Here is a 12,490-nt window from a genome sequence, read left to right as displayed (position 1 = left end):
AAGCAGCCACAAATACCCCCTTCCTAGGGAAGATGGTAGAGAGAGAGTTGTGGCAGGGCAGCTGGCTGCAGACATTCTTGGATGACACAGGTTATCTCTAGACCTTTGGCTGCCCTAATGGATGGCCTTTACTGAGTCTGAGACAAGGAGAGTGTGATCTTCCTCCTGCTTCTTGATCTCTCTGTGGCTTTTGATTCCATTGACCATAGTATCCTCCTGGACCAGCTGTGTGGGATGGGAATTGGGGGCACTGTGTTCCAGTCCTACCTATGTAGCCGAGTCCAGAAAGTAGCATTGGAAGAGTGGCACTATTTTATCCCCAGTGCAATTTAATATCTACAGTATATGAAGCCGTTGGGAGTGGTCATTAGGAGTTTTGGAGCAAGGTGCCATCGTTATGCTGATGACACTCAGCTCTGTTTCTCCAGAACATCTGCATCAGGAGGGGCCATGTGGGCCTTGGGCTGGTGCCAGTGCAGTGGTGGGATGGATGATGGAAAATAAGCTGAGCATGAATACTGGCAAGACTGAGGCACTGTGGATGAGTAGTTCCCATGTCTAAGAAACTGGTCAATCTTCTGCTCTGGACCAGGTTGCACTCCCCTAAAAGAGCAAGTATGACATCTGGGGGTGCATCTGGATCCAGCTTTGTCACTGGGGGCCCAGTGTCTTTTACCAACTTCATCTGTTTTTGGACCAGGATAGCTTGACCATGGTAGTCCAGGCAGTTGTGACTGAATTACTGCAATGAACTCTATGTGGGGTTTCCTTTGCACTTGGTCTGGAAACTGCAGTTAGTACAGAATGCTGTACATGTGGCTGGTTGTCCAATTGTTACCAGGCCAGATTCAAAGTGTTACTTAACAGCTTGGGACCAGTTTATTTGAAGGATTCCCTTACTCCATATATGCCCACTCAAGTGCTTCAATCTGCAGAATGGGCACCTTTACAAATGCCATATAATGTTCATTCTGCACTTGCAACCAGTGGCGTCACTAGCGGGGTGCGGGGAGTGCGGACCGCACCCGGGTGACACCATGAGCGGGGTGACACCCAGAGCCGTCGCGGGGCAGGGCGCCCGCGCCGTTGCCCGGCAAAGGAGCCAAGAAGCGCTCCAGGTCCACGTCAGAGCAGCCAACTCCTCCTTGGAGGCAGGCGGGCGGGCGAGACTGGGAGCAGTGTCGGCGGGGCGAGGGAGGCGCGCCGGCATTCCCAGGCCTGCTTCTCTGGCTGGGTGCCCCTCCGGCGCGTGCCCTTCCAGGGGCATGGGTGGCTGGCTTTGTGTGCATGCACGTGCGCTCACCAGGACATTTGGGGGCTCGCCAAGGAGTTACCGCACCGGGTGACACCAACCCTAGTGACGCCACTGCTTGCAACTAATTGATCCTTCAGTGTGGCAGCACCTACACTTCTGTCTTGTCTCCTGAACTCTTGTCCATTGTTATTAGGCAGACACCTTTGTTGCATTATTGGTGCCTGCTAAAAATGTTTTTGCTATAAATCGGATATATATGTTAATATGTAACTTTATTTTATAATGTATATTTTAAAAACTGCTGATTTTATTTGTATTTTGAAAAATTTGAAGCTTACATGTTTTTAACATCTGATTTTATCAGTAATTTTAATGTCTATTTTATGTTTATGTAAACTACTTAGAGGTTTTGATGATTAAGTGCAATATAAATCATGTTAAATAAAAAATAAATGGCAAGTTATATTGTGGGACTTAAAAGGGTTAGAATATTGGGGAAAATGCACAATGTTTACTAATGTAAGCATGGCAATAGTGAAAACTCTCTGGTACAGGGTTATTTATTATTTGATTTACATCCCGCCCTTCCTCCCAGCAGGAGCCCAGGGCGGCACAACTCATTGTTATCCCCATAACTCATTCAAAGCATAGTGGATTTTGTTACAACTATCAGAATTTTTGAAATGTGCTTCTGGTAATTCAGAAGCACAATATTTGAACCAATGTTTGCTTTTTGATAATTTCAGTTACAGTGCATTTAAAACCAATTGCAAAACACTCTGAGGATTGTCTGGGACAGGTATGTTGGTAATGTTACAGGTGCTAGCTAATAGGCACTCTCTGAAACTAGCTTTTCCTTGTTTCAAATGGAACTGTACTGAAAATAGACAATTTTTCTGAGCTCACCCCTAGACGAAAAAGTTGATGCCTTTTAAAATCACCTCCATTGCTTTTAAACTGTTATATCTGTCTCCACTCTGAATTCACACTAGATCTAGAATTAAGCTATGTGTTTCTCTCTTTGATCCTCTTTGATGGTAATATTTTTGGGATTTTCTTCTACAGTTAACTGGTAGTTTTCAAATGCTATGCTTGAAAACAAAATCTTCCCATTCTCTGTACCAGGGATGGGGGCCCCATGCCCCGCCAGATGTTGTTGGACTCCCAATTCCCATCATCCCCAGACAGCATGGTAAATAGTGAGGGATGATGCGAGTTGTAGACCAGCAACATCTGGATGTTCCCAAGTTATCCACCTCTCCTCTGTGCATGCAGTTTAGTAGCTGGAAGTAGCAACCAAACAAAATTAATTGTTTTCAAAGACAATACCTCACTGGCTAGCATCAAACGTCTGCAAGTGAGAGCCCATAGGTGACACTGACAATGCTGCAGCTTGACTGTCCTAGCTTTCATTCTGCTGGGATGAGAAGTGTATGAGCTGCATTATATCTGTTTCTCTCTCTTTTCCTAACAGGACCCCCTGGGCAGATCGAATTTGTTGATCAGTTAAATCTCCCTGAACAAGCACTACTGGTTGTGAAGAGACTTATTGAAGCTTTAGAAAAAGAAGGTATCAAGAAAAGTACTGTTGGTGGTAGTCTTTGCTGTTTGTTGCTGCTGCTGCTGCTGCTATTGTTATTGTTTGGCATTCTGCATCCTAAACTGGTGATCAATATATATTGAGTTCTCTATTAGTGTACATAGAAGCTGGTATAGCACAGTGGGGAGGAGAGCCTGGCTGGGAGTCCAAATCCCTGCTCATGTCTCCTGGGTATAAAGGGCCAGCTAAAGATCACCCCCACAGTGAGTGGCTCAGGGGTTATGTGCCCTGCCACCTGCGCAGCCGTGGGCAAGCTGCATAGTCCCAAGGAGCCCAGTTGCCCCCCAGCTGGCAGTTGCAGACAAAGAAGGGGCTGGCTTGTGCAGCTGTGACAAGTTGAGCAGGCCCTAGCCAGCTGGGGAGGACTAGCCTCAGAGGGAGGCAATGGTAAACCCCCTCTGAATACCGCTTACCATGAACACCCTATTCATAGGGTCGCCATAAGTCGAGATCGACTTGAAGGCAGTCCATTTCTATTTCATTTCATTAGTCTACATGATAGTTGCAAATTCCAGATAAATACTGGTCTTTGTAAAGGGTGAGGAGGAAGCAGACTCATAATTTCTGCTCTTTTGGATAGGGCCCTGGTGGTTCTAGCCTCCAGACTCTAGTACTAAAGCATAGATAAGGAACCACTTTTGGCATGAGGGCCAGATTCAAACCTGGCCAACCTTCCATGGGTCGCATTCTGATAGCAGCAAAAACAGGCAAAACAAAAGTGAATGAGGCCAATTTTAATGTATTGTTATGTATTTTACTTACTTTACATGCGATTTTGTATGTAAAATACATAAAATGTCCATAAAATATGTACATTTTTAAGTCTTAGGAAAGCCATGAAGAATACTGGAGTGGATCAAAATGATTGACAGGTGTCCTCAAATGATGTTACATACTTGGCGCCTGGGTGATCTGTACTAGAAATGGCCTTGTGGACCACTAGGAGGAGACTAAAGGGTTGAATTAGGCCCACAGGCCAGAGGTTCCCACCTCTATACTAAATAGTCTTTTATCACAGTTTGCATGTGCGCACTTCAGTTAGGACCAGCTCTTCCCTTAGAAGAATGAGGTGCAACAGATGCTGAGGAGAAGGGAACACCAGCAAAAGGTTGGAGGACAGACCAGCTGTGTATGCCATACAGCATGTCCCTGCACCCCTGCAACTAGCCTGTTGCTCTCATGTATAGTAGAGGACCTTGTCCTGTCACCAGTGTTGAAGTAAGTCTTGGCTGCCGGTCCATTTGGTTTCTTTATGTGAAATTGGTGGGGGAATCTTGTCCTTCATAGGCAGGAAAACGCTTGGAACTGACCCTAACGGCAACATGATATGATTTATTTATGTACCCCATTTGGGCCCAAAGTCAATCCATCCAAACAATATAAAATACAAAATCACAAAAAATCCAGTGATCACACTGGAGATGTGTTTGTGAGCTGCATTCATTCTCATCATGGACACAGCTCCCTAGCACTTTTCACTTGGAAGCCAGATTAACATTCCCCTCAGCTGCTCCACTTTCTTACCTAGGAGCAAACCCACCCACAATCAATTGCCCATGGGGAATGCCCTCACCACACCTCACTGGGGAATGCCCTCACCACACCTCACAGGAGCAGCCCAAAGGGATGATTTCTCCTTTAGTTTCTTCCTCTTCAGGGCTGGCCTGGTGGTGGTGACCCATCATCAATGGTGTCCTTGAAATACATAGGCTTCCCCCTTACAGCTGTGGCAGTGTTCTTGGTCTTCACAGGCAGAACTAGCTGTTAAAAACTTCTGACTCCTCCAACAGGTTGCTGTTCTCTGGGTGCTGCAGAAAATATTTATTTATTTATTATTTGATTAATATCCCTCCCTTCCTCCCAGTAGGAGCCCATATATGTGGGTCTGGAGTTCATTTGTCAGGGCCAAAACAAATACAAACTTCCCAATTACCTCTTTTCCCTCAGAAAAGTTGTTTTAGGGGGGGTTGATGAGCAGCAGCTTGAAGACAAGTGATTTGGAGCAGAGAAGTAACAAGCAGGGAAAAGCAAATGGTTAAGCACCACCCTTCTTCACATCTTCCCCTCCTGAAGCAGCTTTTTGAAGCACTTTCATGTGCTGTCAGTTTCCCCATCATGACATGTTTAATGGGTTGCATTTTGCCCCTTAGAGCCAACAAGGTCTCTCACTTCATGGTAAATAATACTCATTGGAATATTGTGACTGAAATGAAGTTGTCAAAGGACGAAATAATCCAGTTACATCATGAGGAAACACTCCTTTGCCCCTTTCTCTTGGTGATATGATTTCACTGCCTGGCCTCTTCATGCCCACCCTAATTGATCAACTGATCATTTACATATGGTAAGGAGATCTGACTGTGCCCCCCTCCCGTTTCTGTTGCGTTTACAGGCTTAGATAATGAAGCTCTTTACCGATCCCCTCCCACTTCCTTTTGTGACCCTCAACTCAAGCAGATACTTCTGAAAGGTAAGACACAGCCGTGGGGGTCCTATGCAGAAGGGAGCATGCAAGCAATAAGGCTCAAAGAAATAGAAGCAGATTTCTCTCACCAGTCTTCTGATTATAGGGAACTGCTTTGAACATGGACCTTTTGGAACTAAATGAGTATAGATCTGAATTGCATAGTGGTTATAACATTGTTTGTACTGGGTTTGCATACTGTCCTCAGTGCCACTCGGTTTTCCCAATATTGCAGGACCTCTTGGGTCTCTCTTATCACAATTTTATCACATTATGTACTTATTCCTTATTGCTGTTTCTAGTTTGTTTACATTTATATTATTTATCTGATTTCTGTCTTTCCCTTCATCCCAAAGGAGCCTAGGTTTTGGTTTATTTTAATCTTTAAGTATCTTCCTGCTGCATGGTATTTTTAAATATATATATTGGCCACAAGATGGCACTGTGGCATTAGAAAATGTAACAGTCAATTCTGTTTCTGGCTTTGTGTGTGTGTGTGAGAGAGAGGGGGGGAGACAGAGAGGGCAGTATGATGGTTTGGAGCAGCATGCTGATCCGCCCTCCTCTTACCTGAACTGGCTCCTCTCTGGTCTGTTGCCTTTAAGTGGATGCTGTTTGCAATGACGGGGAGGATGTGGTGTCAAGCTCAAGCAGGCAGGCGCTCTGACAGCACAAGCCCAGAGGCTGTCACACCAGGACGTGTTGCTATGGAGAAGAATCTGACGAGATATCTATATAAAGAAACATGAGCTCATCCATCCCCAGCAGAACTAAGAAACCAAGTCCCGAGATACCTCACTGTCTGCAGCAAGGCACACCAGTAACAGCCATGAAATGTTCTCACATTCAAGTGGAGAATGAAACATGGACAAAGCATCTTATCTCATCTGCAGGCTAAGCCACAAAAGACTTTTCAGGCTAGATGAGTATCTCAGAACCCTCTAGCGCAGGTGTGTGTTAAAGGCTTTGCAGCTGATATTTTAAAAGCACAAATGTTATCCCCCTTCACTTTAACCTGTGGCCCTCCAAAGGCTGCTGGACTACACCTCCTATCATCCTAGTCCATTGGCTATGCTTGCGGGGGGCTGGCATTGATGGGAGTTGGACTTCAGCATTTAGAGGGCCATAGGTTCCTTGCCCTTGACTTAAACCAAAGGAGCACTCTGTACTTAGAAAGGCCTTTATTAAGATTAGCTTCATCCCAAAGCATTTGTCATGTAACATCACCCATTAGCAAGAGTGGAAGTTTATTCTATTAATTTTTGTTACAGTATTTATCAGCCACATTTTTCATAGAAGTATATCAAGGCGGCTTATAACATTCAAGGACACAATTTGGAATGGCCATTGCACTTAGCTAGTTTGCACGTAATGCTGAACCAAACTATGACTTAACACAAATGGGTAGGTTCCCAGAGAGAAGATAACAGCTGCTGCTGTGCTCCTTCAGTCCTCCTGCTCCTGTGCTGCCATGAACTAAGCCATAGTTTGCTTGATGTGTTGTACAAAGCCGACGTAATATTTTGTCTCACTCCCAGCAGACCACAAGCTGTAACCAAGGTTTGTTCTTGGGTTTAAATCTCATGGTTTGTCTGAAGATGACAAACCACAAGCCCGGGTTCAGACAACACACTAAGCCAAATAATGGCTTTGCTGACAGCACTGCAGCAGCAGAAGAACTAGGGGTGGAGTGAGTGTTCACAGTTTCCTTTCCAGGAACCCTCACACTCACACATGCATGCTAAGCCATGGTTTGACATAGCGTTACATGCAAACCAGCTCACAGGTCTAGATGCACTTAAATAACCCTTGATGTATTTTTATCCAACTTTTTGTTCCAAGAATTTCTAAGGTAGGGGTATGACCCAGAACTCCCAAAGGATCTGATGCACTTACAAAGTTTGGGATATGTAAGATTTTCTTTTGTGAGTCCAGAAAAACTCTGTCTGTGTGGTGTGCACTCCCTTTTGCATGGACAGAGCTTTTTGCAAGAACCAAGGGCGTATCTACAATGGTTTCAGCAGGTTTAAGAGCTATTCCCTCTCCCAAGGTATGTGTAGTTTTATGACAGGGGCCAAGGATGTCTTAACAGAATATTCTCAGTTTCCTTGCCAAAATGTGACTTCTAAGATTCAGTAGGGGAAACTATGACAGTTAAAGTGTGTGAAAATTATAATGGGCTGTACAGTACAGTACAGATTAGGGGTGGGCAACCATTTTGTCCCCAAGGAACACACGTGGCAGTTGCTGTGGTCAGAGTTGGTGATGTGCAGGACCAGCCACATACACACTGACACTCATTCACTTGTACTGGTTTGTGATAGGGAAAGAAGTGTTTAGGAAGAGCTGTCCTCACATCTCTTTCTTCCCATCAAAATCATTCTCCCCCCAGCTTGCTAAACAGCTGTGTGGTGGGCTTGGGGAGCACAGTTTACACAGGGAGGAAGGTGCATGGGCAGCAAAATTCGGCAGGGAAAAAATTCAATGTCAGAGGAATGGGCTGGTCACCCATGTGGGCTGCAGTGAAGGCCTGTGACGGCTGAATGGAGCCCATGGCCTGAATGTTGTCCATGTGTGGTACAGATCACTGTCCCCAAGTTTTAGATTTTTTTCCTAATATTTAATATAAGCTTCCTGTCATATCAATTAGTTCCTTTTTTTAAATCTCTCATGGTAGTAACAGATAAACAATTTACTTGCTTCAGGCTTTTAAATATTATTTTAAATAGTATTTGAACCAAACCTCTGGATGATTGGCTGGCTGCTGTCAGTGCTGACCTCAAATGTCACTAAGATTCATTCCAAATATACTGTTTGGAAGCAATGGGATAGATCCTGGACTAATTTCTGTGGCTGCATGCTTATGAAAATGTTTTGTGCAAACTACTCATCCATACAACTTGCTTGGAGATGGTCCTGTGAACCGTGAAAGTATTCCTGACAGTTGGCAGTCTTGGGATTGTATCTGAAGAAGTTGCTTAGATGACCAGCTCATAAATACCTTCAAAGATATGCAGCCGCAGAAATCACTTACAGCTGCAAAATTTTACATTAGTACAGGCCTTGTGTTAGTTACTTCAGTGAAGTTGAGACTGTCTCAGACAGTTCAATTGTGCCGAATTTTTGCAGCTGATTTCCACTTTGATATGCAAGGCAACTAAGCTAATTAAAGTAAACTTGAATGAATTCCATGAAAGCGGACCTTGTTAAATAAGAAGATTAAATATAGCCAGTGAAGCTGAATTGTGTGTGAGCATTCGCAGGGACAATGTGAGTTTTCCATGGAAAGTTAACTTAAAGACATCTGGTGACCCATTTGGAGGCACAAATCATGAAAGACGGATGTTTCTTCTTGTTGTTCTTTTCTCTAGATCTAGTCCTCCTCACTCTTGTTCAACCTGGATGTGTTGCATAGAGAAAATATTGATCCAAACTGAGGCTCACAAATACACTTGCATCCACATGAGACTATGCCTCTAACCACCAGAGCAAGAACATATGTCTGGACTGTCCTGCAGACAACACTTTGGTGCTATGTGTACAGGCCCCTTGTTAGATTATGGACACCATCTTGATTCAACCTGACTGTAATTCATTTAATTCCCAATGTAAAACTGGGCTATAATTAATGTATATAGGTGCAAATTTCCTTCAGGTACTAGAGTGTCTGGACTGCAACTATACGATTGATTTTTGTATTGCTGTGAGTTGCTGGAATCAGCCATGAAACAGGATACAGTTTTTGCAGAATAATTTTCATCTTAGCACATGGAAGAGCGAGATAACTGTGGGTTTGTTCACCAGAACACAGCCATTTTCTCCTGTCAGGAAAAAAAAAGTAATCCATAAGCATAGCAGAGGTGCATGCCACGTTGCCTGCAGAACTTCCAGTCTCTCTAGGACAGGGAGGTTGGAAACCCTGTGACCCTCCAGATGTTGTTGAACTACAACTCCCACTATCTCTGACCATTGGTCTCATGGAGTCCAACAACATCTAGAGGATCACAGATTCCCTACCTCTGCCCTGGGAAGATAATGAATAGTTGTTGCCAGCCCATCCCCCACATGACTCTTCACAAGCCTCATTTTAGTAGAAAAAATCATTTTTCCGCTCTTCACTATCTCAAACAAAGTGAGGGCCTTGTTTTGCTATCTAACATGGCTGTCATTTTGAATAAGGCACATCTTGCTTCTTTGCTGCTTCATTCCAAATGGTAACTTAACAATGGTGAGGCAGTTAAGTTGGTGTTATATGGGATGGGAAAATGGAACTGAATATCTCCTTCAATTTGAAATTGAGGTGGAGGAAATGTCTTCTTTTAACTCGACAGTCAATTTTCATGCTCCTTGAAGCCTCACAAGCTGCCTTACTCAAACATAACTAACTAGCAGAGGGATTTTGAGCTCTAAGCTGGCACGAAACTTATCTGTACTATGGTTTCTATAATTCCTGTTCCCCACCTGAAAGAGATTGGCTTCTGAGAATTCTTGCTAATTCTAGTTGCTCTCATTTGCCCCTAAACCCTTGATACCATTGATACGGGACAAGTTAATGGTACATAGTTGGGCCCATGTGTGAGAGAAGCAGTCTTACTGTCTCTCTGGAATGTGAATTATAGTAATTATTGAGGTCTCCTCTGTCCACAGCTGGGCATTGCTGTGATTCCCTAGGACCCTCCTTGTAAAAGAAGTTGAAATAGATGTTTACACTACTGTGACTGATAATAATATAGGTGTAATTGCAGTATGTTTTCATATCCAGGTGGCATGATGCTAGAGGCACTAAATGAAATGCCACCATCCAATAAACAGGTTGTGTGTGTTTTGCCCCTTTGTAATGCCCCTCCCAACAGCTGACATGTGTGAGGCAAATTCTAAAAGAGATGCCTACTGTCTGTTGTCAAGGTGCAATGCAGCAACTGTATTCAGTCCTGCCTCTTCTATCGCAGCTTTGGTTTAGTTCATATGTTGTGGGAATTTAGGAGAATCACAAAGATCAGGAATGGATCTCCATCCATATTTGATGAAACCTTGGTCAATCAAGGCAGATGGTTTGCAGTTTGCCAGAGTCACCTCTTGGGGTAACTGCTGCTGAAGGAGAGGAGTGTTCAGCCAAGCCAGGCTCCCACATCCTGTCCAAGCTGCCAAAGCAACCCAGTCTTTTGCTGTACAACTTGGGGCAGGTTAGAGAGTTTAATTGTGGGCCATAGTTTTGATCTCTGCAGGAAGAGCAGCAAAGGAAGAAGGAAGGATTCTTGGAATCCTTGTTGCCTATTATTATATATAGTAGTTTACTTGTATCTTTCTTCATCTTCTTCTACTACTTCTGCTTCTTACTAGTATGAGATGTATTGAATCAGTTAAAAGTATGAAAGTCCTTTAAAGTAACAGAGTAATTTAAAAAGTCTTTTAATATCAGCATTCAAATACCACTGTATTTAGGGTCAGTGGACAAAGAGAAGGTTGAAGTCTATAAGCATAGACATGGGCACCTGCCGGGAGGAAGGGTGGGATATAAATCAAATAATACATAAAATAAATAAATAAGCATATTTGCCAATTCCAGAACAACTTGCTAGCACACAATCTAGTGGCCTTTTATTTTTAATCTTGAGAATCTCAGGTGACTTAATTTTTAAGCAAGAGGGCACATTACTCAGCCTGCGGTTGGCATGAGGATTTTAAAACATGCAGGAGGCATGATAAGGAGCTTGTGAAACTACAGCGCCAACACATCTTTCTTAACACCCATTCTCCCCTTATTCACTTCTTGTCTGTACAGTCTGATGTACCATGTCCACTGTTCCTTTCTGCCTGCAGCGCCTGTATCCCCATAACGTGTTAGTTAAAACATATTTTGCAGTTGAAAATAGTATTAAGGCCAAATGCATTTATGTCAGTTTCCTAGAATACATAACACATTCAAATACCTAACATTAGTATTCTCCCCTTCCCCTATGCCCAGGTCTGGAGCTTGTGTATGTCAGTACCTAGCAGATTGCATTTGACCTTACATCCTAGAGATGAAAGGCTCAGCATCCTATGACATGGTTTCAGAGGCATTCAAGCCATAGCAGTGGTGTAGAGGAACTAGCAGAATATCAGATGGAACTTGCAGAAGGAAACGAAGGCTTTAATGAGTGAGTAATGGTTTCCAGAGACTGGCAAACAGAGATGTAGTGTAAAATTAGATTGGATGCTGGCAGTTGAAAGCCCTGTTCATCTCTGCCTCTTGGGGGCACAACAAGGACAGACTTCATCAGCATGTTGTCTATAAACACTGTCTCTCTCTCCCCCACTTGGAGATAAGCAGAGCAATTTTCCAGACATCAGCAATTTAATAAGATGTTCTTGGGTTCCATTTGGATGCAGAAGTTAGCTCACAGTGTAGTATAATATGGTAACAACCTCTGTGAGTGCAATTCAAGTAAGAACTGCCAGGCAGGCCAGGGACAACAGCCTGTTTAGCCATCTACGGTCCTTATAGCGAGAGACTGGTTTTGCTAACCGGGCACTAGCAGTGAGGCAAAAGTTCCCTCTTGTTTTTTTCCCCAGCCAAACAGGGGGCTGCAAAGTAATGGGAACAAGATTAATTCCTTCCCCCGCACAATTTCCCCAGTGAACCCCCCCAACATCTATTATTTGCTCCTTTAGTATGGATTAACAGGGTGCAAAACAAGTGTAGAGATCTTGTCAAAGGCAAGCATTTCAGTAGAACCATTCCTTCTGTGTCTCGTTGAATTCCCCCATTGAACCATAAGGAAAGAGGCATACACACGGCTTTTCACACTTGTTAGGTACGCCAACCATTTTTCAAAAAGTAAATATTTTTTCCTATGCAATATTATGAGAACCTGGTTAAGGTAAATTAACACTGTGTTTGAAAACAAAATCTTAGTGATATTTTTTTCCCCACAGTATGCCACTGCATGAACCAGAAGCTGTAATCCTTTATAGTTCAACTGGGCTGTTGCTTTGCACATTTGAATTTGAACAACATCGAGACTAGTATTCAGTCCTAAGGATGGAAACCACTTCTTCCTTTAGAACATAAATTTTCTTTTAGTTCTGAGCTCCCTGCTGTAGCTCAGTGGTAGAGCACATGCTTTGTGTTCAGAAGGTCTCTGTTTCTATTTCTGGCGTCTCCAATTTAAATGAAAGGTCAGTTAGC

General features: G+C 43.5%; 1 protein-coding gene across 5 annotated transcripts in view; it reads left to right on the top strand.

Annotated features, from left to right (window-relative positions):
• Positions 1–12,490, top strand: part of LOC133387641 (phosphatidylinositol 3-kinase regulatory subunit alpha-like) — a 239,943-nt gene that overhangs the window by 26,299 nt on the left and 201,154 nt on the right. For all 5 annotated transcript variants that reach the window (XM_061632858.1, XM_061632853.1, XM_061632857.1 and 2 more), the window contains exons 3-4: positions 2,730–2,825; positions 5,248–5,325. In XM_061632858.1, the coding sequence (XP_061488842.1) occupies positions 2,730–2,825; positions 5,248–5,325 (174 nt within the window). The remainder of the gene's footprint in view (positions 1–2,729; positions 2,826–5,247; positions 5,326–12,490) is intronic.

The sequence above is a fragment of the Rhineura floridana genome, chromosome 6 (assembly GCF_030035675.1).
Source record: "Rhineura floridana isolate rRhiFlo1 chromosome 6, rRhiFlo1.hap2, whole genome shotgun sequence".
Classification (NCBI taxonomy): Eukaryota; Metazoa; Chordata; class Lepidosauria; order Squamata; family Rhineuridae; genus Rhineura; species Rhineura floridana.
Note: the sequence above shows the minus strand (reverse complement) of the source record. Positions and strands in the feature narration are given on the sequence as shown.